Source organism: Equus asinus, chromosome 10, assembly GCF_041296235.1.
Source record: "Equus asinus isolate D_3611 breed Donkey chromosome 10, EquAss-T2T_v2, whole genome shotgun sequence".
NCBI lineage: Eukaryota > Metazoa > Chordata > Mammalia > Perissodactyla > Equidae > Equus > Equus asinus.
Genome location: NC_091799.1, coordinates 23,309,981 through 23,332,395, shown reverse-complemented (window position 1 = coordinate 23,332,395; position 22,415 = coordinate 23,309,981). Strand labels below are relative to the sequence as shown.

At 37.0% G+C, this 22,415-nt stretch overlaps 1 protein-coding gene across 14 annotated transcripts in view; it reads left to right on the top strand.

Moving 5' to 3' along the window:
* MRRF (mitochondrial ribosome recycling factor) overlaps positions 1 to 22,415 on the top strand; it is a 63,796-nt gene that overhangs the window by 752 nt on the left and 40,629 nt on the right. For 5 of the 14 annotated variants that reach the window (XM_070518805.1, XM_044778844.2, XM_070518807.1 and 2 more), the window contains exons 2-4: positions 4,063 to 4,274; positions 14,169 to 14,324; positions 20,066 to 20,184. In XM_070518805.1, coding sequence (XP_070374906.1) covers positions 4,063 to 4,274; positions 14,169 to 14,324; positions 20,066 to 20,184 — 487 coding nt within the window. Of the gene's footprint in view, positions 1 to 55; positions 196 to 4,062; positions 4,275 to 14,168; positions 14,325 to 20,065; positions 20,185 to 22,415 lie in introns of those variants that run through there. The other 9 variants (XM_070518812.1, XM_044778848.2, XM_070518811.1 and 6 more) reach the window with 7 other exon arrangements.

Genomic DNA, 22,415 nt, shown 5'->3' with positions numbered 1-22,415 from the left:
GAGAGCTTGACCCGTCTGTCACATACCTAGCAAGTGCTGGAACCAGGACTCTTTCCCAGGTCTTCTCTGAGTTTTCCGCCTTTTTCCTTTCACCACACTCAATTGCGTTTCTCAGAATCTTGGAGAGCTTTATAGTTGGAAAGAATGAAAACCTGGTCTGACTCTTCATTTTATAATTGAGGAAACAAAACCCAGGTAGGAGAAATGGTTTGATACCAGTCACAAGTCAGTGGTAGAGCTGCCGCAAATGCTCTTTGAATACAGGGTGGTGATGAATCTGAAGAGAATGGTTGGCAGGGAGTGATGGGTAGGAATATTGGAATCCAAACCTCCCAGATCTTAGGCAAAGCCCTTTCTCCACCTGTTAAAGTGTCTCATCCCTCCTTTGGCTGAGCCAGGGACATAATTCTGTGCATAGTCAGATACTATAAATACCCTTCCATGGCACTGAATTTAGAGAGCATGCCTTACTATCTCTAAGTGAAAGTCTGGCAAACCAAGAGATAATGGAAGCAGTATTGAGAAATAGAGCCCAGGACCTACTTTCTGAGGCTTAGATTCCAATTCTGGTGCCAGCTTTGTAACCTTGGGCAAGGATTTAATCTTTCTAGATTTCCATTCTTGTATTCATCCCACTTATTCAATGTATTCTTTGTTCAGGGACTGTGCTAGGCACTGGGGACAAGCAGTGAGCAGGATAAGCATAGAACAGTCATTCTAGTGCTTCTGGTCTTTTGGAGGGAAGTGATCAGGTAACTACACAAATATTAACCGATGTTGTTAAAGTAAGTGTGTGAAAAAGTATAGTAAAGGGTGTTATGAAAGTGGGCTACAGGACATTTGACCTAGAAGTTGGGCTGGAGAAGATGGCCAAGGAAGGCATCCTCTGAGGAAATGATGCTTAAACTGAAATCTGAAAGAAAAGTGGAAAGTAGTTTATGAAAGAGGTGGGGGAAGATTATTCCAAGTAGATTCAACAGTATGTTTCAAGACCCTGGAGCAGGAGGAGTAGTCAAGGAAATGAAAGATCAGATTGCTTATTTGTAAAATGTGGGTGGTAATCATGACTCTGGTTATTGTGGGAAATAGCTAGTACATGTGAGAGTATTTTATATGCAAGGGCCTGTGTGTGTGCATGCCCACGTTTATAAAAATGTACATGTTATGAGCTGGTATACGGCTGGATTGGGACAGGTTGCTGGGACAGGTAGATAAGCCAGGACTTTGTGTTCCTCGTCTAAGTCTTTCCAAAATTAAAATGCACTTTCTGTGAAAATCAGGAGAATTCAAGTTTGAGAACGTCAAGTTTGGAAAAAGAATATGCGCTTCAAGTAGTTTTTAAAAATATCTCAGCAGTTTGAATAATAATGCCAGTAACTGTACACAGTGAAGTATAGTGGTTAAGAGCACAGACTCTGGAGCTAGATTGCCTGAAGTCAAATCTCGGGCAAATTATTTATCTGTGTCATTGTTTCTTCATCCATAAAATGGCTATAAAAATAGTACTTATAGGGTTATTGTGATGCTCACATGAGTTAATATATGCAGTACAGCACTTAGAATTGTCTCTGGCACATAGTTATAACTATATAGGTATTAACTATTGTTTCATTATTATTGTTATCTTTTTAAAGGCTCATTAATATCACCATGATAAAGTGGAAACTGTATCTCAGAGAGGCTGAGTGATCTACCCAAGGTCACACAGCTAGTAAATCGGAGAACTGAGATTCCAGGTCAAGATTGCATCCAAAGCCCAGATACTTCCTGCCACATTTTTTCAGAGTATGGGTTAATTTTGTTGGCTAATACTTGGGCTCGCATAACAGTTCCTTTCCTCAACTTGACTTCTGTGCTGAGCTGTGTTAATATACATGTCCTTAAGGTAAAGGGTCCAAGGGATTACCTTTATTGCCTTTATTGAACTTCCACTTTGAAATTTCCTGACTTCTGTGCAATTACAATCTACGCCTTAAGCGCTTCAGCAATGTGGTTTATTTATAGAGTTGTCTTCCGGTTCACGTGTACTGGGTATGCTTTTGGGTGCCGCGTTTTCTGTCAAAGGTTGTTTATTTCTAACCCATTTTGATTTCCTGTTGCTTTGTGGATTGGTATTATGACCTGCAACAGGAACACCAGGAAACCTGTCACAAATGGAGCAGCCAGATTGAGACCCTGTAGATTAAAAAAAACCAAAACACTACACGTTATTATACAGCCATATTTGGGTATAAGTGTGTGTTAAGCATTGGCTATATTAGGCAAAAACCTGGATATAGAAACCTCACTTAGAGCCAAACTTTTGTGAACAGTTTTGCTGAAATAGGCAGAGCTATTAGCTCTGGACTAGGCCCTGGACACTGACAATCTCTTTGAGCCTCAGTTTCTATATCTGTAAAATGGAGATTATTATATTTTCTTTGTAGCATTATTGAGAGGATTAAATGAAATAATATCAGGAAAGCAAGCAACCCAGGCCTGACCTCAATTAATAGTAGCTTTTAATAATAGTTAAAGAAGAGGAAAAAATATTCCTTCATTTTTTTAAATCCAGATCTGTTTTTACTGACTTCATACACTGATCACTGACATCTAGCATCCCTTGCTATTTAAAATTCCATGAGAAGACATTATTTTCCTTTGTGCTATTCATTTGCTTCTAAAAATAGTGATAATGATAGCCAGCTTTTATTAAATAGGCACTATATTCCTGGCACTGTGGTAGGTGTTTCACATGCATTCACTATCTGATTTTATTTTTAGATCAGGATTATTTTTCTCATTCTGCAGATGAGGAAAGTGATGCCCAGAAAGGTGGAGTGAATTGCCCAAAGTTGAAATTTACATCCAGATCTCACTGAGTCTAGGCTACCTTGTACAACGGTGCAAGATTCCTTTATTGTGCCTGACCCCCCTGTCATGGAAGTCTTTGAAAGGAAGGGTGATAGCTGTCAATACAGATCTTTTCTGGAGGCTCCTGCTGTCTGCTAGGCACTCTGCCAAGTGTTTTACCTGAATAAACTCATTTTTTCTTCCCAACCCTAAGAAATAACTATGGTTATCTCCATTTTACAGTTGAGGAAATCAAGGTGCAGAGATGTTCAGGGGCATTTAGTCAGTGGTGGAGCTTGGATTGGATTCCACATCTTCCTGCCTGCAAAGCCTCTACTCTTATTCAATCTGTTACATTGCATCAAAATTTTAGGATGGGATTTTCTTTTTTTAGTGAGATGTCGGAGATTTTCAAAGATAGTAGCTTCCAGGTATTTGATGCTAATTATTCTTAATTTTTTGCTGAATAATACCCAGATGCCTGGCAGAAGCTATTAGCGCTTCATTTGTCAGCTAGCTAGGACTGTGTTCTATCCCAGGGGTAGCTGTAGACACTAGCATCTTTTCATGGTCAAAGACCTCAGAAGTCTGATGTGTAACTTGTGTTAACACAGAAGAGGGTGGCATTTTCCAGAGCTTTAGTTCTGTAATATGGAAGACCTCAAACCTCAGCCATGCTTCAGACTCACATTAAAGTGCATCCTAATTGGTAATCAGTGCATAAGGAACCAAAGAAAATTTAATTAAGTGCTGTCGTGTGAATTTTCCAGTCATTTTATGCCTGTTGAAATGGCTTTATTTAGTTTAAAGTCCTCTTCCAGTGCTCTTCCCTCCCTCTTTATAGTGTAACTTTATCAAGATTTTGTGCCTTTTCTTATGTAAGGGTTTAATTAGCATCATTAAAGATTTAGGCTGCTGCACATTTGCTTAGCTCTGTGTTCCTTGTGTTCTAAAGGCATTTGGTGCAGTGGAAAGAGCATGGCGATTTGGAGTCCTACAGACTGTGGGCAGGTTCCTTCAATCTCTGTGAACCTCGTTTTCTTCATCCTGTAAAATGGGGCAAATCATATTTCCTTGTCTGGCTGTTGGGAGGGGGATTAGAGATAATGTATTTAAATTGCCTAGCGCATAGCTCAGTTGATACGAGTTGCTTGATAAGTGGTACAGATTATTTTCCGAAGTGGTAATAGAGTCTGTTGTACTTAGATCTCCTTTTTGTCTTATTTTTAGTAGATGTTCACAAGGATTGTCTTCAGTCATGGCCTTGGGTTTAAAGTGCTTCCGCTTGGTCTCGCCTGCCCTGTGCAACTCCCTCGCAGCCTTGACCAGACCTGTTTCAGAAGTTCCGCTGAAGACAGTGAGCAGAAGACAAAATGACCATGGGCAAGATGTGGCCTGTCCCGCTGTACCAGTCCGTCATTTTGCTACCAAGAAAGCCAAAGGTAGAGACATATGACCTCCTCACCCCTTTCTTATATTTAGCCCTTGAATTAGCTGGAAGGGATCTCAGAGATGTACTGAATTTCTCCCCTTGCCACGTGAGGAAATGGTGTCTCAGAGAGTTCGAATGATTAGCTTAAAAGTCACAGTGACAGAGATGGTATTAGAACCTAGGGTCTGTTTTCTGATTACCGTGCTGCCTCACATGTTACCGCGGCTCGGAAAATGCCTAATTTCTTTCTTTCAGATTTAGAATTAGAGGTGTAAGTGCCAAGCAAACCAGAATGCTTGCAGCAGAGATCAACATGTTTTCTCCTTATAGGAATATCTGTGTTGGAAGTAAAATTAAAACCAGAAGATTGTTGAGTATGAGGATATTAGAGCCATGAATTTAGATGGATGATCTTAATGGTTTGTGTCATCCAAGAATGAGACTTTGATATACCACCGGTCTCAGCTTAAATGTCACTTCCTCAGGGAAGCCTTCCCTGGCCTCTTAGACTGGGTCAGGTCCCTTCTTACTTGCAGTTGTGTGCCCTGTTATTTTACCTTTGACGTACTTAGCACAGCACTCATTAATTAATTAATTAACTGTGGGATTGATTATAGTTTGTTGTATGTCTTCTGTGCTGGACCCTATGAGGGCAAGGTCTATGTTTTTCTTGTTTAGTTCCTAACAGCACCCAACACAGGGTGTGTATCAAAAAATTTTGCTGAATGAGTGAATGAGTGACAGAAAATTGTCAGGCGGACCTGCTATTTGCACTGGTGGGTCAGGGAGTCCACTCCTAAGGATGGTGCTAGAAATATACTGCTGAATATCTTTTCCACTGACTTTCCTTTTATGGTTTCATGCAGACCTTCCCTTTTCTATTAATAGGAAAATTTAACTAGTTGCTGAAAGATCATTAATGCTTAGAAGACTTATATTCTGTAAAAAACTTTACATTTAATTGATTCTTAGAATTATCCATTGAAGGAATTATAATTGTCCAGTGAAGAAATTCTTATAGTTATCTAGAGAAGTACAGATATCACCATTTTGCAAATGTAGAAACTGAGATACCTGTATAAGACATTTGCCCACAGTCATTTCTAGTTAGTGGCAGAGCTGGAAATCGGGCCCCTGGTGCCCGCAGAACTGCAGTCCCCTGATACACTAGACACTAGCTACAGCGTGTAAGTAGCGTCTTTTCATATTTAATTGGCTATTCAGTTTTTGTCTTCTTTGATTGCCTCTTTGAAGAGTCAGTTTGACTTTTTCTTTTATATTTATTGGATTCTTTCTATATTAGGAATGTTAAGCCTTTGTTGATTGTATATGTTACAAGTATCTGCTTTGCTTTTTACTTTATGGTGTCTTGTTGAGCGTAAGTTTTAATATAGTCGTATTTTTCAGTCCTTTCCTTTATCATTTGTGCTTTGTGTCTTATCTAACAAATTCTTACCTATTTCAAGGTCATAAAGCCATTCTCTATTTTCTTCTAAATATTTTAAAGGTTTTTACTTTCCTATTTGGCTTTTTAATCCATATGGAGTTTGTTTCTGAACATGATGTGAGCAAGGGAATCTAATTTGAAGTTTCTTTTCTATATGTGTAATAAATTGCGTCAGCACCACTCATCAAATAGCCCATTCTTTATATGTATGGTTTTATTTCTGAGCTCTTGATTTTGTTGGGCTACTTCTCTCTCCCTGCGCTCAGTTCGTTACTGCCTGAATCACTGTCATAAAGTCTTGAATCTAGTGCTACAAATCTTTCCCCTCACCACGTGCACACTTTTTCTTTTTCTTCTTGACCTTTTGCTCTTCTATATGAAATTTATAATCACATTGTTAGATTTCCTTCATAGAGATCTTGCGTAGTTCTTTAATTAGATTAATTTCTACTGTCATCATTTTTATCACTTTTGTGTATGATATATTTTTTAAACTAAATTTTTTGAGTTATAACAGATGTATAGAAAAGTACGTATATAAATTGTAAGTGTACGGCTCAGTGAATTTTCACAAAGTGAACACAACTATGTAACTATCACCCAGATCAAGATATAGAACATCACGTGTACTCTGGAAGCTTCTCTCATGTCCCTTCCAGGTGTCACCTTTTAAAAGATAACCCATAGATTCGTTTTGCCCTTTTTGAGCTCAGGTTGGCTTCTTTTGTGCCTGGCTGCTTTTGCTAACAATCTATTTGTGAGATTTGTCCATGTTCTTGCATGTAGTAGTTGTTGGTGCATTTTTATTTCTTTGTAGTATTCTACTGAATGCATATACCACAATTTATCTGTGCTTTCTACAGGTGATGGACATTTGGGTTGCTTCCACTTTTGAACTAAAATAAATAATGCTGCTTTGAACATTCTTGTACATTATTTTGGTGCCCGTATGTGTGCCTTTCTATTGGGTGCACACCAAGAGGAGGGGTTGTCCTTGGGTGTGCATGTATTCAGTTTCAGTACATACGGTTCTCCCAGATGGTCCTGCCAGGTCACGCTCCTCCCACAAGTGTTTCAGCTTCCTGTTTGCTCCCCATGTTCGTCAGCACTTGGTATAGGTAGTCTTTTTCATTCCAGCTGTTCTGAGGGTGTGCAATTACATTTCACTGTGCTTTTAATTTGTATTCCTTTGATGAATAACGATGCTGAGCACCTTTTCCTTTGTTAATTGGCTATTTGGATATCCACTTTCTAGTCTTTTTGCCATTTAAAAAAATTGATTTGTAGGAGTTTTTATGTATTCTAAAGACAAGACTTCTGTCGTATGTATGTATCGCTGATATGCTTGCCTTTTCACACTTTTAATGTTTTTTTTTGATGAATAGAAGTTCTTAATTTTAATGTAGCCCAATTTATCAATCTTTTCCTTTATGGATAGTGCTTTTTGTTTTCTATTTAAGAAATTTTTCCCTACCTTAAGGTCATGCATATATTCTACTTTGTTATTTTATAGAAGATTTATTATTTCAAGTTTATATCTTTAAAAAAATTTGTTTTATTTGGTTGCTGGTGAATAGGAACACTTTTGATTATTATACATTGATCTTGTATCTTGCAACCTTGCTGAAGTCTTTTATTAGATCTATTGTTTGTATATTCTTTTGGATTTTTTAGGTTGATAATTATAATACATGTATATGATGATAGCTTGTTTTTTCCTTTCCAATCTATATACCTTTTATTTCTTCTCTGTCTTTCTTTCTAACTGCAGTGTCTAGGAACTCTCAGATAATTTGAATAAATGTGATTGATGATAGTAGACATCTTTGTTTTATTCTTGACTTTATAAGGAAGACTTTTTAGACGTTAACATCAAGAATTCTGTTTGCTTTAATTTTCGGTAGTCTATCAAAATATCGTCTATCCCTATTTTGCTAAGTTTTTGTTTTGAATGAATATTAAATTTTTATCAAATGCTCTTACTGCATTTATTGAATGATCATTTTTTTTTATCTTTTAATCTTTTAATGTGGTAGCTCAACATCAATAGCTTTTTCTGATGTTAAACCACTTTTGCATTCTTGGTGTAAGCCCTACTTGCTCTTGATACATAATCTGTATATACATTGCTGGATTTGGCTTGTTAATTTAGGGTTTTTGAGTCTATATTTGTATGTGAGATTAGCCTTAATGTGACTTTCTGATATTGATAGGCATAACTTTCTAGTATTATTGTGTGCTTTTGGCATCAAGACTATATTAGTCTCATCATGTGAGTTAGGGAGTTCATCTGTCTCTCTTTCTTTCTATCTTAATGGGATAGTCTGTATAAGATCAGGATTATCAGTTCCTTGCATGATTGGTAGGACTTGCCTGTAAAGTCATCTGGACCTAGTATTTGTGTGTGCATGTGTGGGTAGACTTTAAAATCACAGCTTCAGTTTCTTTAATGATCATGAGGTTGCTTAGATTTTCTCTTTTTTCTTGAGTGAGTTGTAGTAAATTATATTTTTAGGGAATTTTTCATTTTTCCTAAGTTTTCAAAATTGTTGACATAGTTGTCCATAAAAGTCTCTTAAGATTATTCAAATCTCTGCTGTTTTGATAACTGTGTCCCCTTTTTCTTTCTTAATAGTTATTTTGTGTCTACTTAGTTTTTTCTCAATTATTCTTGACAGAAGTTCATCAATTTTATAAGCCTTTTAAGAAAAGCTTTTGATTTTGTTGGTCTCTCTTTTTTTGATTTTATCAATTTCTGCTCTTTATTGTTTACTTTCTCCTATCTTCTTGTTATTTTCCTATCCTTTGAGCTGGACAGTTACTTTCAACCTTTCTTCTTTTCTTATAAGCATAGAAAGCTGTAAATTTCTAAATACAGCTTTAGGTGCTTCCTATAAGTTTTTGATATATAGTATTTTTTTTTTTCCTGTGGAAGGTTCTCCCTGAACTAACACCTTTGCCAGTCTTCCTCTGTTTTGTATGTGGGTTGCTGCCACAGCATGGCTGCTGCTAAGTGGTGTGGGTCTGCACCCGGGAACTGAACCTGGGCTGCTGATGTGGAGCATGCCCAACTTAACTTCTAGGTTATGAGCCCGGCCCCCTGCTATATAGTATTTTCATTATTGTCATTTCTAAATATTTGTAAAGTTCCATTATGTATTTTTCTTTAGTCTGTGAGTTATTTTGAAGTGTTTAAAATTTTTCAAACGTATGTTTCTTGGAGAGTTAGCTTAATCCCACCATGGTCAAAGAATGTGTTCTGTATGATATAGACTCTTAGATATTTGTTAAGATTTGCTTTGAGGCTACAACATGGTCATTTTATATAAAGGTCCAAGAGTGCTTGACAAGAATGGTTTTTTTTTTTTGAGGAAGATTAGCCTTGAGCTAATTGCTGCCAATCCTCCTCTTTTTGCTGAGGCAGACCGGCCCTGAGCTAACATCCATGCCCATCTTCCTCTACTTTATACGTGGGACACCTACCACAGCATGGCTTGCCAAGCGGTGCCATGTCCGCACCCGGGATCCGAACTGGTGAACCCCGGGCTGCTGAAGCGGAACCTGCACACTTAACCGCTGTGCCACCGGGCCAGCCCAAGAATGGATATTCTCTTATGGTTGGGTGTGTGGTTCTATATGTAATCGTTAGATCAAATTGGCTAATTGTGTTGATCAAATTTTTATTTTTTTACATTTGTTCAATTTATCAGTTATTGAGAAAGGTATATTAAAATCTCCTAGTATGATTGTAGATTCATTAGTTTCTCCTTTTCATTGTGAGGCTATGTTATTGAGTATATTTAAGCTCAGATCTTTTTGGTGAATTGTTTCCGTTATCTTTATGAAGTAGTCCTCATTATTTCTTTTTTTTTTTTATTGAGTTAATGACAGGTTACAATCTTGTGAAATTTCAGTTGTACATTAATGTTTGTCATTCGTGTTGTAGGTGCACCACTTCACCCTTTGTGCCCACCCCCCACCCCACCTTTCCCCTGGTATCCACTAAACTGTTCTTAGTCCATAATTTTAAATTCCTCATATGAGTGGAGTCATACACAGATTATCCTTCTCTAGCTGGCTTGTTTCACTTAACATAGTTCCCTCAAGGTCCATCCAAGTCCTCATTATTTCTAATAATGGATTTTTGTCTTAAAATCTATTTTGTCTGATAATATAACTACACAAACCTCTTTTGGTTAATACTTGCCAGGGTTATAATTTTTCCATTCCTATACATTAAACTTTATGTGATCTTATGTTTTTGTAAAACCTCTTGTATATATTGTATATGACTAGATTAAAAAAATTCTTACTGAGACTCTCTATCTTTTAACTGTCCTTTTGGTCTGTTTATATTTATTGTGATTACTGAGTATTTGTATTTCCGTCATTTTATTTTGTACTTTATTGTGGTTTTGTTTCTTTTTTCTTCTTTCCTCCTTTCTATTGGATTAATCAAGTTTCTTTATTCCTTTTTTATCCCTGCTGATTTGGGAGTTATACTTTCAATTTCTTACTGTTTTGGTGGTTATTCTTAATTTCTTTTTTATCTTTTTATGGAAATAAAAAAGCACGTATAGAAAAATGCAGTTATCGTAAGAAAACAGCTTGATAATTTTCACAAACTGAAAACGCTTGTGTAATCAGCACCCAGATCTTTCCCAGCACGTCAAAAGTCCCTTTTATGCCCCCTTCTAATAACTTACCACCTTCTGCTTCTTGTAGGTAACTGTTCTCACTTTTAATGGCATGGATGAGTTTTGTCTGTTGTACTTCAGTATATAGATATCGTATATATATAGTATATATAGTATATATATGTAGTGTATATATAGTGTATATATAGTATATATAGTATATATATATATAGTGTGTGTATATATATATAGTGTATATATATGTAGTGTATATATAGTGTATATATAGTGTATATAGTATGTATATATAGTGTGTGTATATATATATATAGTGTATATATGTAGTGTATATATAGTGTATATATAGTGTATATAGTATGTATATATAGTGTGTGTATATATATATATAGTGTATATATGTAGTGTATATATAGTGTATATATAGTATATATAGTATGTATATATAGTGTGTGTATATATATATATAGTGTATATATATTGTGTGTATATATAGTGTATATATAGTATATATAGTATATATATGTAGTGTATATATAGTGTATATATATAGTATATATAGTATGTATATATAGTGTGTGTATATATATATAGTGTATATATATTGTGTGTATATATAGTGTATATATAGTATATATAGTATATATAGTATGTATATATAGTGTGTGTATATATATATAGTGTATATATATTGTATATATAGTATATATAGTATGTATATATAGTGTGTGTATATATATATATAGTGTATATATGTAGTGTATATATAGTATATATAGTATGTATATATAGTGTGTGTATATATATAGTGTATATATATTGTGTGTATATATAGTGTATATATAGTATATATAGTATGTATATATAGTGTGTGTATATATATATGTAGTGTATATATGTAGTGTATATATAGTATATATAGTATGTATATATAGTGTGTGTATATATATATAGTGTATATATATTGTATATATAGTATATATAGTATGTATATATAGTGTGTGTATATATATATGTAGTGTATATATGTAGTGTATATATAGTATATATAGTATGTATATATAGTGTGTGTATATATATATAGTGTATATATATTGTGTGTATATATAGTGTATATATAGTATATATAGTATATATATGTAGTGTATATATATAGTGTATATATAGTATATATAGTATGTATATATAGTGTATATATAGTATATATAGTATATATATGTAGTGTATATATAGTGTATATATAGTATATATAGTATGTATATATAGTGTGTGTATATATATATAGTGTATATATATTGTGTGTATATATAGTGTATATATAGTATATATTGTGTGTATATATAGTGTATATATAGTATATATAGTATATATATGTAGTGTATATATAGTGTATATATAGTATATATAGTATGTATATATAGTGTGTGTATATATATATAGTGTATATATATTGTGTGTATATATAGTGTATATATAGTATATATAGTATATATATGTAGTGTATATATAGTGTATATATAGTATATATAGTATGTATATATAGTGTGTGTATATATATATAGTGTATATATATTGTGTGTATATATAGTGTATATATAGTATATATAGTATATATATGTAGTGTATATATAGTGTATATATAGTATATATAGTATGTATATATAGTGTGTGTATATATATATAGTGTATATATATTGTGTGTATATATAGTGTATATATAGTATATATATGTAGTGTATATATAGTGTATATATAGTATATATAGTATGTATATATAGTGTATATATAGTATATATAGTATGTATATATAGTGTGTGTATATATATATATAGTGTATATATATATAGTATATATAATATAGTATAGATATAGTATATAGTTGGTGAGCAGCGTGTAGGTCCGTGCCCAGGATCCAAACCGACGAACCCTGGGCCATCAAAGCAGAGTGCACAAACTTAACCACTCAGCCATGGAACTGGCTCCCTACTACTTTTTATCCATTCTGATATTGATGAGCATAACTTAAAATTTTTAACATGCATACTTGGTTTACAAAGTCCAAAGTTGCAGATATTATTTCCCTTGTTTCTAGCTTCTATTCTTGCTTTCGGAAAGTATGGAAAGTGTGCTCTTATTCTAAATTTTGATCCTTTGTGGATAACTTTTGTCCTTGGTTTTCTGCATTCACAAGATGTCTAAGTATGAATTTACTGTTATTATCCTGTTTGGACCTAGTATTTCTAAATCTGAAGATTCACATTTTTGATCAGTTCTGAAAATGTTAAGCCAGTAGCCTGTCAACTTAAGAGCAGTGAGGTTTCAAGCGTGATGGTAACACAAGCAAATAAATGTTTAAAAAAAAATTACTCTGCTGCTTACTGGTTGGCTACATTGGGCAAAACATTTTCTTTTTTTGAGGAAGATTAGTCCTGAGCTAGCTACTGCCAATCCTCCTCTTTTTGCTGAGGAAGACTGGCCCTGAGCTAACATCCATGCCCATCTTCCTCTACTTTATACATGGGATGCCTACCACAGTATGGCTTTTGCCAAGCGGTGCCATGTCTGCACCCAGGATACCAACTGGCGAGCCCTGGGCGGCCGAGAAGTGAAATTGCGCACTTAACTGCTCCGTCACTGGGCCGGCCCCATGGGCAAAACGTTTAAAGGCTGTGCCTCAGATTTCTCATCTGTACAATGGGGACAATAGTAATCTCTATTATCCTGCCTCAGAGAGCTACTTTGAATATCTAATAGAAGAATGTACTTGAAATTGCCTTACAAATTATAATATGCTATACAGATAGCACAGGATGTTCTTGTAGATGTTCAATAAAATTTTTATGAATGAATCTCAATAAATGTTTGTTGAATAAATAAACAAGTGTAGGATAATATTATTTAAATATTTTTCTTTTTCTCCTTCCCCCACCCTCCATAAAGAAATGCAAGAATATCTGTATTATTCATGGGAGTGATTTATATATGCACATTATAGAATGTATATGAAAAATTGCCATGATGGTTTAGACATAAAATAGAACTTCACTCAGCTCCCAGTGCTGTTGATTTTCTAAAATACAAGCCATTCTTGCTACCATTGGTGGTGTTTAATGTTTCTAAACAACTGTTGTCTCTTTTGTCTGTACCAGCCATCAGATACATTGCATATCCTTGTCTTAGTATTCATTTTAAAATGAATTAATATATTTCCTGTGTCTCCAATTAGATTTTATGGATACAGTCTAACGGAAAGTTCATCGATTTAAAATTAGGCAGAGCTGGGACCAAATCTTGGCTTTACTGTTTCATGACCTTGTGATATTCAACAAGTCACTTTATCTTTCTCATCTCCTGTTTATTTTTTCTGAAAAATAAGCAAATAATTCACTTATGGAGTGCCCACCATGTGGATAATGATGTTTTAGATATTTGAGTTACTTAATTGGTATCCTTGTAGCAACGTGGCAATATAGATATTATCCCTGTTTTACAGGTAAGGATCCCGAGACTCAGAAAAGTAGAGTAACTTGCCCAAGGTCATAAAACTGGTATCCATCACAGCCAGGATTTTCACCCATTATAAAGCCTGTGCCTTCACTAATATCTGGGAAAGTGTTTAGCACAATGCTGGGTACATAGTTGATACTCAGTAAATGTAGGCTCTTTTTTAGGGCAGTGATAATGTTCTATAACTTTCTGCACTTGGCATTTTGCCCTGTACATAGTAGGTACTTATTCACTAATTGTTTATTGTCTTTGTTTATGCTGCTGTTCTTTTATTCACTGAATGTTGACTTTCTAGCCAAAGGGAAAGGACAGTCCCAAACTAGAGTGAATCTTAACACTGCCTTGGTTGAGGATATAATCAGCTTGGAAGAGGTGGATGAAGAAATGAAGTCTGTGATGGAAGCACTCAAGGATAATTTCAATAAGACTGTCAATATAAGGACCTCACCAGGTTAGTGACTGAACCAATGTTTCTGAGAAGGGTGTAGTGAAAAAAGCATGGCTTTGGCAGATCTGAATTTTACTCCTAGCTTTGTCACTTACTAACTGGTGCCCATGGGCTGTTCCTTTACTTTTATGGTCCTCAGTTTCTGTGTCTACTTCCTATCTTATAGCTTTGGGATGGGTGTTAAAATAAGTGAGGTAACATATGTAATGGTTCTAGCTCAGTGCCTGGTACATACTTAACACAACATTTATTTATCCATTCAGCGAATATTTGCCTGCTATGAACTGCATTGTGCTGGTACACAATGGTGAACAAAAACAGGCATGGTCTTTGCTTTCATGGAATTATACTCTCAAAAGGTGGGAGTTACATTATGACTGTACTATAAACACTTTCTAGGTATTTAGTCTCTCAGTAACTGACATCTTTGGTCTGATTTTTCCAATTTGCACTATTTGGCCATGGTTATCTATTACTGGAAACCAAGTGGCTGCAAACGTGCCCACCTGAGACATTTCCTACCTCTGAGCTTGACCAGGAAGATTCCGTTTGGGTTAATAACTTCCTGAAAGTGGCTTTTCTAAGTGGGAAATGTCAGAACTGTCTAGGAGAACTGTTTGCAGATGTGATGGAAGAAGTGAGTTGTCAGCTAATGGTGCAGGCAGGCAGGAAAAGTCCAATTGCTGTTAAATTGGCCTTTTGGAAATTGTCATCATCCTAGAGTCAAGCCTGGGACCCCCTCTGAAGGTATCTCTGGGAGCTTGGACTGCTCCCACTCACATCTTGGTTGAGATAGTTCATAAGGAAACTAGAAAATGTTTCATGAACTTGTTCTTAAGAAAACCAAGTGGAAAATATACAGCTGCATTTATAAATACCAGCAGAAACTTACTGAGTTCAGAGACGAGGTCCAATGTGAAGCCAGAAAACCATTTCGTCATTTGTCAACCTTTAGACTGGGGCATTTCTGCCTTTGCTGACAGTAGAGCATGCCATTCAATCTCTCCCAACTGTTTATTTTAAACTTGCTTATTATTTTAGGTATGAAACTGATAAAGTGCTTTGTCTCCCCTGTGCTTTCTGGCCTGTTAACATTCTGCAGCCGAAACCAGAGCGCAGTTTGAGAGGAGCTCAGGGAGAAATGTGATACTTAAAATTAGCCAGCAAGCTCCACTCTTGTTGAACTTAAAAAGATGATGGGCCTGGAAAAAGGTTGGGAGTGTAATTTGTTAAATGTTAACCTCTGAGAAAATGAGGGGCAGGAATGAGGCTGAGGGAGATTCTCGCTGGGGACAGATTGAGGGAAAAGGATTTGATGCATTATGTCGATATGGATTTAGGGAATGGGAACCACCGCAACTGCATACTGAAAAGCCCATATTGGGACTTCTGGGCAAAGGGTCTTATGGCAAATCGGGAAGGCTGAATTAAGATCTATTTTCAAAAGGCCTCCCGTTGGTATTTCCTCTTTGCTGCTTTCTTTTCAGTGTAGTGTTTCTGTAATGTTCTATGTAGAACTGAGGCCAGGAGGAAACTGGGTGAAACAGTCTTTTTTTGCCAGATTCTTCCATATCATCTTTCATTACTATGTGAACCAGCAGGCACTTTTCCTCTTACACCTTCGTCTGTCTACCAGCAATTTCTATTTCCAAGATTGTTGATTACTTTTAATAGTTGTCTGAGATACGAGTTTATTCATTTGTTTGTTCTTGACCTCTCTCTCCTTCATCCATCCATCCATACATTCATTTATTCATCACAGCATTATTGAGTACTTATTCTGTGCTGATTAATAGGTGTTGTAGATACAGAGAGAAGAGACATTGTCCCCACCTTCCAAGAACCTACAGCCTAATGTGAAGGAACAGACAAGTAAAGCAATGTGTATAAAACCATATAGCAAAGCAGAGTGGTGAAGACTGTGGCTTTGGAGTTGGTCAGACTTGGGTGTGAATTCTGGCCCCTTTATTAAGAGCTCTTGTGACCTTGGGCAGGTTACTATCTGTACCTTGGTTTCCTCGTCTGTGAAATGGTGGAATTATCTCAGAGGGTTATTGTGATAGTGAAAGCAAGTAAATCATAGAAAGCGTTCAGCACAGTGTCTTGCTCATAGGATGTGTTCAACAAATACTAGTTACCGTTATCATTATTACAGAAACGTGCATAGGATGCTTGGAAGCTCAGAAGGTGGTTTGTAATCCAGTCTAGGAGATCGGACAAGATTTCTGAGATTAGATGCTGTTATAGCTGAGTGTTAAAGAATGAGCAGGAGTTATCTGAGCAGAGAAGGATGTTCTCAGTAGAGAGAAAAATATACACTAATGGTCCTGAGGCAAGAAAGAAGAGACTGTATTGGTGAAAGTGTAAGTCAGTTAGTTTGGTTAAGACATAGGAGAAAGTCAAGAAATAATAATAATAGTTAACATTTGTTGGGCACTTGTATATGCCAGGACACAGTCATAAGTGCTTTCCATAAACTGTTTCGTTTAATTCTCATAACAACCCTATGAGATAAGTACAATTTTTATGCCCCATTTGGAGATCAGGAAATAGACACCCAAAAGGTTGAAGGGATCTGCCCAGAGTCACACAATCAGGAGGTGGCAGAGTTAGTATTTGAACCCAGGTCGTTGGTCTTCAGAATCATGGAGACTTTCACCATTATGCCTCCTGAACTTTTACAGATTGAAGCCAGTGATGTCGACGACGTTCTGTCTTGTCGTGACATTGAATCTGGTTGAGTACTTCAAATCAGATCTTTGGGCCATAGCATGATACTGCATTTTTGCAATATTAGCTTGCTTGGACAACTCCCAATTTGTGTCAGAGACCCACTCCCCACCACTTTCTCTTTGTGTCTCAGTGTGAACCATCCTGGAGTGGTTCCTACTGTCAATGGTAAGGTTTTTCTTCTAGTTCTTGTTTGCATAGGAAGTCAAGGAGTTTGAATAATGCCCGTTTTCCATCTGTAACTGTGGCTTTATTTGCTTGCCTTCTTGGGTTTCTGAAAATTTTGCCCAGGGTTTTCCAGAATTCAGATGTGGATGGAGATGAGATCCAACATAACAATGAAATGTTAATAGTTGGTGTTTTTGTTTGTTTGTTCTTTCTAAAAGGGATCTACACCCAGAATCAAGGTGATATTAGGGAATAGTTCTAAACTTGGCTACGTGTCAGAATCATGTGGTGATCTTAAAAAAAATTGCAGACTCCCTCAAAATCGTACGCTCCTGAGCCCCTACAGCATCAGGATCTCTGGGGGTGGGGTCCAGGCATCTAAATTAAAGAGCTCCCTGGTGATTCTTCACACAGCCAAATTTGAGTTCCACTGGTGTATGGGAAAGAGGCTTGATTGGAATCAGAATTAAACACACCTGAATTTGGGGCTTGGCTCTTGATTGCTTTTTCTTTCCTTAGCTCTATGATCTTAGCCCATTAAACCTCCCCAAGTCTCGTTTTCTCATGTGTGAAGTGGAGAGAGTAATAGAATGTTACCAGGGTAGTTGTAAGAACTGAAAATGCTAATAGGAAGTACTTTTTTTATGCTTATTTTTTGGTGCCTCTTGTTTCTTGATTGTTTATATTTAGCCATAATCCTGTAACGTAGTTCTTTTTTTTGACTGAGTTGGAAACCAAGTTACAGAGAAGATAAGTAACTTGCCTGAAGTTTCATAGTAAATGGCAAAGTTGCTGGACAGGTGACCAACTCTTTCCAGTTTTAGCTCGAAAAGTTCTGTGTCACAGGAAACCACTCAGGTCCCTGCAAAGCCACCCTAATGGCTGGTGAAGAATTCCAACTTAGTTCTGCCAACATTTCAAAGCCCTTGCCATCACATGACACTTCTATGAAAGCCCCTTGAATGGTCTTGCCACACTGATGAGGGATCCCTAAATATTAGTTGAATCTGAATTAGAGAGGGACTTAGATGTGGGTCTACTAAGGTCCCTCTGAATTCTAAGACCCTATAATTTTTATTTATTTAAAGATTTTTTAAAAAATTTTTTATTAAGATTATGATAGTTTACAACCTTGTGAAATTTCAGTTGTACATTGTTGTTAGTCATGTTGTGGGTACACCACTTCACCCTCTGTGCCCTCCCCCCACCCTCCCCTTTCCCCTGGTAACCACCGATCAGTTCTCCTTGTCTATATGTTAACTTCCACCTATGAGTGGAGTCATACAGAGTTCGTCTTTCTCTGTCTGGCTTATTTCGCTTAACATAATACCCTCAAGGTCCATCCATGTTGTTGCGAATGGGACGATTTTGTCCTTTTTTATGGCTGAGTAGTATTCCATTGTGTATATATACCATATCTTCTTTATCCAATCATCAATTGCTGGGCACTTAGGTTGGTTCCACGTCTTGGCTATTGTAAATAATGCTGCGATGGGGGCTGGCCCCGTGGCCGAGTGATTAAGTTCATGCGCTCCACTGCAGGCGGCGCAGTGTTTCGTTGGTTTGAATCCTGGGCGCAGACATGGCACTGCTCATCAAACCACGCTGAGGCAGCGTCCCACATGCCACAACTAGAAGGACCCACAACGAAGAATATACAGCTATGTACCAGGGGGCTTTGGGGAGAAAAAGGAAAAAAATAAAATCTTAAAAAAAAAAAATAATGCGATGAACATAGGGGTGCATGGGACTCTTGGAATTGCTGATTTCGGGTTTTTAGGATAGATACCCAGTAGTGGCATAGCTGGGTTGTATGGTATTTCTATTTTTGATTTTTTGAGAAATCTCTATACTCTTTTCCATAGTAGCTGCACTAGTTTGCATTCCCATCAGTAGTGTGTGAGTGTTCCCTTTTCTCCACATCCTCTCGAATATTTGTTATTTTTTGTCTTGGTGATTATAGACATTCTAATGGGTGTCAGATGGCATCTTAGTGTAGTTTTTACTTGCATTTCCTTGATGATTGTGATGTTGAACATCTTTTCATGTGCCTATTGGCTATCTGTATATCTTCTTTGGAAAAATGTCTGTTCATGTCCTCTGCCCATTTTTTGATTGGGTTGTTTGGTTTTTGGTTGTTGAGTTGTGTGAATTCCTTTACATATTTTGGAGATTAACCCCTTGTTGGATATATGATTTGCAAAGATTTTCTCCCAGTTGGTGGGTTATCTTTTTGTTTTGTTCCTGGTTTCGTTTGCCTTGCAGAAGCTGTTTAGTCTGATGAAGCCCCACTTGTTTATTTTTTCTTTTGTTTCCCTGTCTGAGTAGACATGGTATTCAAAAAGATCCTTCTAAGACTGCTGTCAAAGAGTGTACTGCCTATTATTTTCTGCTGCCTGTATTTTATGATTTCTGGTCTTATCTTCAAGTCTTTGATCCATTTTGAGTTAATTTTTGTGTATGGCAAAAATAATGGTCTACTTTCATTCTTTTGCATGTGGCTGTCCATTTTTACCAACACCATTTATTGAAGAGACTTTCGTTTCTCCATTATATGTGCTTAGCTCTTTTGTTGAAGATTAGCTATCTGTAGATGTGTGGTTTTATTTGTGGGCTTTCACTTCTGTTCTGTTGATCTGTGTGCCTGTTTCTGTACCAGTACCATGCTGTTTTGATTACTATAGCTTTGTAGTCTATTTTGAAGTCAGGGATTGTGATGCCTCCAGCTTTGTTGTTTTTTCTCAGGATTACTTAGCTATTCAGGATTTTTTGTTGCCCCATATGAACTTTAGGATTCTTTGTTCTATTTCCAGGAAGAATAAAAGACCCTTTAATTTTTCTTTTAGGATCCCTTGATCACATCACTGTGGTAACTGCTGATGGGAAGCTTGCTTTAAACCAGATTGGCCAGATCTCCATGAAGTCGCCACAGCTGATTTTGGTGAATATGGCCAGTTTCCCAGAGGTAAGGTGGCTTTGCTGAAAGGGTTCCTCTCCATGGTCTCTTTTGGAATGGAGGAGGCTGGGTCGAGTCAGGAGGAAGTATTCCCTCCAGCTTGGGATGTAACAGGAGAGAAGGCATAGTAAAGGGAACTTAAGGATAAGGAAAAGCTCTCTTCCTGTTTCTAAATTCCTGTTGTGTTAAAACTCAAACACCGTAAAGGCCAGGCAAGTAATTTGAATACTGAAATAGGCCCCATCTAAGAAAAACAATAGTGGCAATGCAGTGATGGGCACTTGGCCAACGTGGAGGGGGCTGTGGTAAACTGGAAGGCCTGTGCCCTGTCTGAAGGGAGCAGCCTCTGCCCAGCTCCTACTGATCATTGCCAGGCAGAAATGTAGGCCTGGTAATCAGTGTTGCCAGATAATGATTTTTATTTCCAGAAGAAGCCAGTGATCCCCATTTTTATGTAAGATCTTTGTTAAATGCTGATACATAATTCACTTTTTTTTTAAGACCATGAGACAGAATGTATTAATGGGCCATATTTGCACAGAGCACCTTATGGGGCAGGAGGAGGTATTAAAACTGTGGGCCACCAGTTTTTGCCCTCTTCATTTGCATTTGGAGCAGACCCTCCAAGAATTCACATTCCTTTCAAACTGGACTGACCGTTGCAGAATACTGCACAGAGCACAGTGCTTCCAGGCCTGGAAGATGGGTTGCATTAGATCATTGCAACCTTGAGACAATGGTTTCCAGTCTAGTTGAGGAAGATAAATGGGCTTTTCCTTATTGGTCTAGTAGGAATTGACCTGGATTGGGAGTCCTAGAGAACCTGGAGTCTGGTCCCATCTCTACTGCCAGTGAGCTCTTTGACATCCATTTCCTCATCTGTTAATATGAGGTGAAGGAATCTGAAGTCCTTTCCTGTTCTGATTGTCTATTTTGGAGTTCTATCCCAAAGACACAGATCAAAGTTGAACCTGCTGGATTTGACAAACTAGGTTAGAGAGATGAGTAAGGGAAAGCTCTTGCTATGAACAGATTGTTTCAAATTAGAGGGCTCTTGTAGCTAGTGTACCATGCACACTTGTGGGGGACTATTCCTCCCCACTCCCATTTCATTCTCCATACTACGGCCAGAGTGAACTTTTAAAAATATATGTTGGATCATGTCATTCCCATGCTTTAAATTTATCAGTGAATTCAAGTAATCTTTAAGAGAGAGATTATTGTGGCCTAGAAGGCTTTGCATGATATTGCCCCTGCCTGTCTCTCCAGTCTCTCCAGTCTCATGTCACTGTCATTCTTGCATACTGCTCTAGCCATGTTGGCCTTTCAGTTTCTCAAACACACCACACCATTTGCATCCTCTGGGCCTTTGCATATGCTGTTCCCTTTGCCAGGAACACTCTTGCCTGACTAATTGCCACTCATATTTTGGATCACAGCTTAAATGTGACTTTCTCAGGGAAGTCTTCCCTAATCTACCCAATCTAAATTATTCCATCACACTGATCTCTTATACAGCACAGTTCTTTTTCTTCATTGCACTTGTCATTAATAATTATACATTTATTTATATCTTTATTTTCCATCTCACTTTCACTAGATTGTAACCTTGGACTGTAGAAATCATATCTAATTTTTTCATTGTGTCCAGCACCTAACGCAGTACCTGGCACATGGGAGCACTCAGTAAATTTTCCTCAAATGGATGAATACCTGTCATTAGGTTGGTGGAAGCAGGGCACTCATTCCTGGTGTTACTGAGGAGCAGAGAAATGGACGAAAAGGGAACTATTAACTCTTTCCCTTTCTGGCTCCCTCTGAACTGCTGAGGCCTCTCCACCTTATTCATCTAATCCCACAGGCACTGCGGGCCAATTTAGGGAATAGCCTCCTAATTACACAGCTTGAAGGCCTCATCAGGCAGATTGCTTTTCAGAGCCAGCCACTTCTGTTATTAAATGGCAAATGGCATTCACAGAAGAAGTACCTGATTGGCCACCAGAGCATCTTATGAGGCAGGAGGAGGTATTAACAGCTTAATTTTTTCTCAGGAAGTTGGAGTATATCTTCATTTTCAACCAAAGCATCTTTACTCTTTCTCCAAGTTGAAATTCTATGGGTTTTGGAAAAAACCTTTACACGCATCTCAGTAGAGAGGTTCTTTACAAGGACAGGGTGAGGAAGTGTGAGTTACATTGTCTTTTGAATTCCTTTATCTCATCTGGTGTATATATTAAACA